This window comes from Conger conger, chromosome 10 (assembly GCF_963514075.1).
Source record: "Conger conger chromosome 10, fConCon1.1, whole genome shotgun sequence".
Lineage (NCBI taxonomy): Eukaryota > Metazoa > Chordata > Actinopteri > Anguilliformes > Congridae > Conger > Conger conger.
Genome location: NC_083769.1, coordinates 44,548,623 through 44,551,122, shown reverse-complemented (window position 1 = coordinate 44,551,122; position 2,500 = coordinate 44,548,623). Strand labels below are relative to the sequence as shown.

Below are 2,500 nucleotides of genomic sequence, written 5' to 3'. Positions count from 1 at the left end.
GGAGACTCGTAGGGCACCATGACACTCTGCCGGCCGGTGACCGGGTCGTCCACGTACTGCGACAGGTTGTTCCCCTCCACCCGGATCAGGTGACTCGCCGGGGCTGCCTGACCTGGGGGGGGACGGAGACAGGGGAGCGAAGGGGGTCCTCAGAGGGGTACGGAGAGGAACGAAGTGCACTTCACTGACCGGTCGATTCTCTGGAGGAGTTTGGATGTGTGAGGAGCATGCGTGTAACACATTACGATCCCTGGATTATGAATGGCAGTATGAACGCTATAATTGCCAAAAGTGTGCTATTTTGGCAGTTATTATCAAACATATTGCATGTGTGTCGGGGGTGGGCCTCGGCAAATGATTTGGTTTTTATTGTTTGCTAATTTAACCTTTATTCAACCTGGAAGTCTCTTGAGATATTATGGTATATCTCTTTTACAAGAGAGACCTGGCCAAGATAGCAGCAACAATAAGTAAACACGAAAGTGGATGAAACACAAGATACAACCATAATAAAGAAAAAAGAAAAACTATACAAAAATGAGGGCATAAGACAGGACTTGGCGTGTGGTTTTGGAGCAGCGGTCGGGCGGTTCTGGTGAGACGGGCGTCGGTGGTTACCGTCGTTGAAGTCGCGGCCCAGCTCGTGGTTGGGGCAGCGCTTCACCACCTCCGTCACGTGCTCCGCCTTCTTGTAGACGGGCATGGCGCGCACCACGCTCCCGTGGGGAGGCGTGGAGGAGAGTTTGATCTGGATGGGGCAGGTCTTGGCGATCTGACAGTACAGCTTCTTCAGCAGCGGGGAGTACTGCAGGGGGCGAGGAGAGAGGGAGGATTCATCTTAAAACCTGTTAAATCTGACCAACCGGCTCTGAAATATCCACTGGCCGTCATAGATGTGATTTCTAAATTAATACATTAATACATACTGCCTATTTATTTGCAAAAGTTATTTTAAGTAAGTCTACCATTGATTTTTGTTTCTCAGTCAAGATAATACCTGGCAGGTTTTTTTAAATAAATATCACGATAATGATATCATAAACACAAGCACACACACACACACATACACACACGCACAAAATATAATTTATGGTAATAAAAGAAGGGCTCTGGAAAGTAATCAGTGGAATATCTCAGGGGTCAGAAAACACATGAGTCTGAAAATAATATCAATAAAATGTTTGACCAAAGTCTTTTCTCGTCACCCTGAAAGACAGGTCTGATCTGCCACCGAGAACTGCGGAAGCACAGAGCCCAACACCTGGCCACTCCCAGAACACCGGGACCTGAGCCACACCTGAGGATACCACAGGTTCAGCATCTGGTAAGAATCCTCAGAATCTCCACCTCATTCACAACTTTGCCATCACCTGCTCCGAGCAAAACCCCCGTCCCTAGCCCTCTCCCTAGCCCCTGATCGCAGTCAACAACAGCTTTGTCATATTTACAGATAAACAAACCAAGCATTTGGCCCGAGTATTTAGCAGTGATGCAATGTTTTCCAGGGAAAGCGAATTACTGACTGCTATAAATCAGATATACAGTCTCGTTCCAGGGCGTATGTGTGCTAACAGAGCGCATCTTTGTGTCTCTCAGAGTGACGTGGGCTTGAGGTGGAGGAGCACCCAGGTGCACCAGGTGGGCTGCCATGATTTGGGCTGGCTCCCATCCTGGAGCTTCAGGTGCGTCTGAGACGCAGGAAGAGGTGCGAGTGGTGTCCTCCCTCACGCGACGTGCCGGGACAAGCCCTCACACTATAAAGAAATCCCAAAAATTCAGCAGAGGGGATTAAAAAGCAACGTTTGGAAAAGGAGCGCATTTGTATGGACACGTTCAAAGTGATTCGGTTTGAATCGATGAGTTTCCATGCGCCCACATTGACATTGGGCAGTCTGCAGATTCGTCATTACCGCTGAGCACTGGTGACTGATGAACATTGTGCTCGTGAAGAATCACAGTTTTACATCCTAGTATCCCGTATGCCCACAGCCTACGCAGCACCAGTGCAGTACCTGACACCGTTGGTGTATACACTGAGGTATATTCGGGAATGACACTGTGGAAACCTGTCTTTCCCAGGTGTGAAAGGCTTTTATCTTCCCTGCTGTCGGACCCCCTTTGATTCGACATTCCTGGACAGATGGGGACTCGCCCGTGCGGGGGAAGGGAAAGTTGGGGCTGATCGCTGGGAGAATATCTCACCGCGCTCCGTGTTGTGACATGGACAAAGCTCCCACAGTCAAACTCCTGCCTTGGGGCAGAGGGAAAAGGCGCTGAAACACACGTCTACATTTGGGTATAAAATCAGTCATTACCGCCGCCTGCGTGTCGAGACAGCTCGGAGCTGAGTAACGCTGAGGCCGCGCGCAGAGAGAGAGAGAGATAGAGAGAGAGAGAGAGACAGAGAGAGAGGGAGGAGAGACTGAGAGAGAGAGAGGGAGAGAGAGAGAGGAGAGACTGAGAGACAGAGAGAGAGAGAGAGAGGGAGAGAGAGAGAGAG

The 2,500-nt window shown here is 49.8% G+C and overlaps 1 protein-coding gene across 1 annotated transcript in view; it reads right to left on the bottom strand.

The window, feature by feature from the left end:
* tp73 (tumor protein p73) overlaps positions 1-2,500 on the bottom strand; it is a 23,301-nt gene that overhangs the window by 7,643 nt on the left and 13,158 nt on the right. Inside the window, exons 3-4 of the mRNA XM_061257380.1 lie at positions 619-805; positions 1-112 (exon numbers count right to left, since the gene is read on the bottom strand). The exon at positions 1-112 is cut by the window's left edge and continues 4 nt beyond it. Coding sequence (XP_061113364.1) covers positions 1-112; positions 619-805 — 299 coding nt within the window. The remainder of the gene's footprint in view (positions 113-618; positions 806-2,500) is intronic.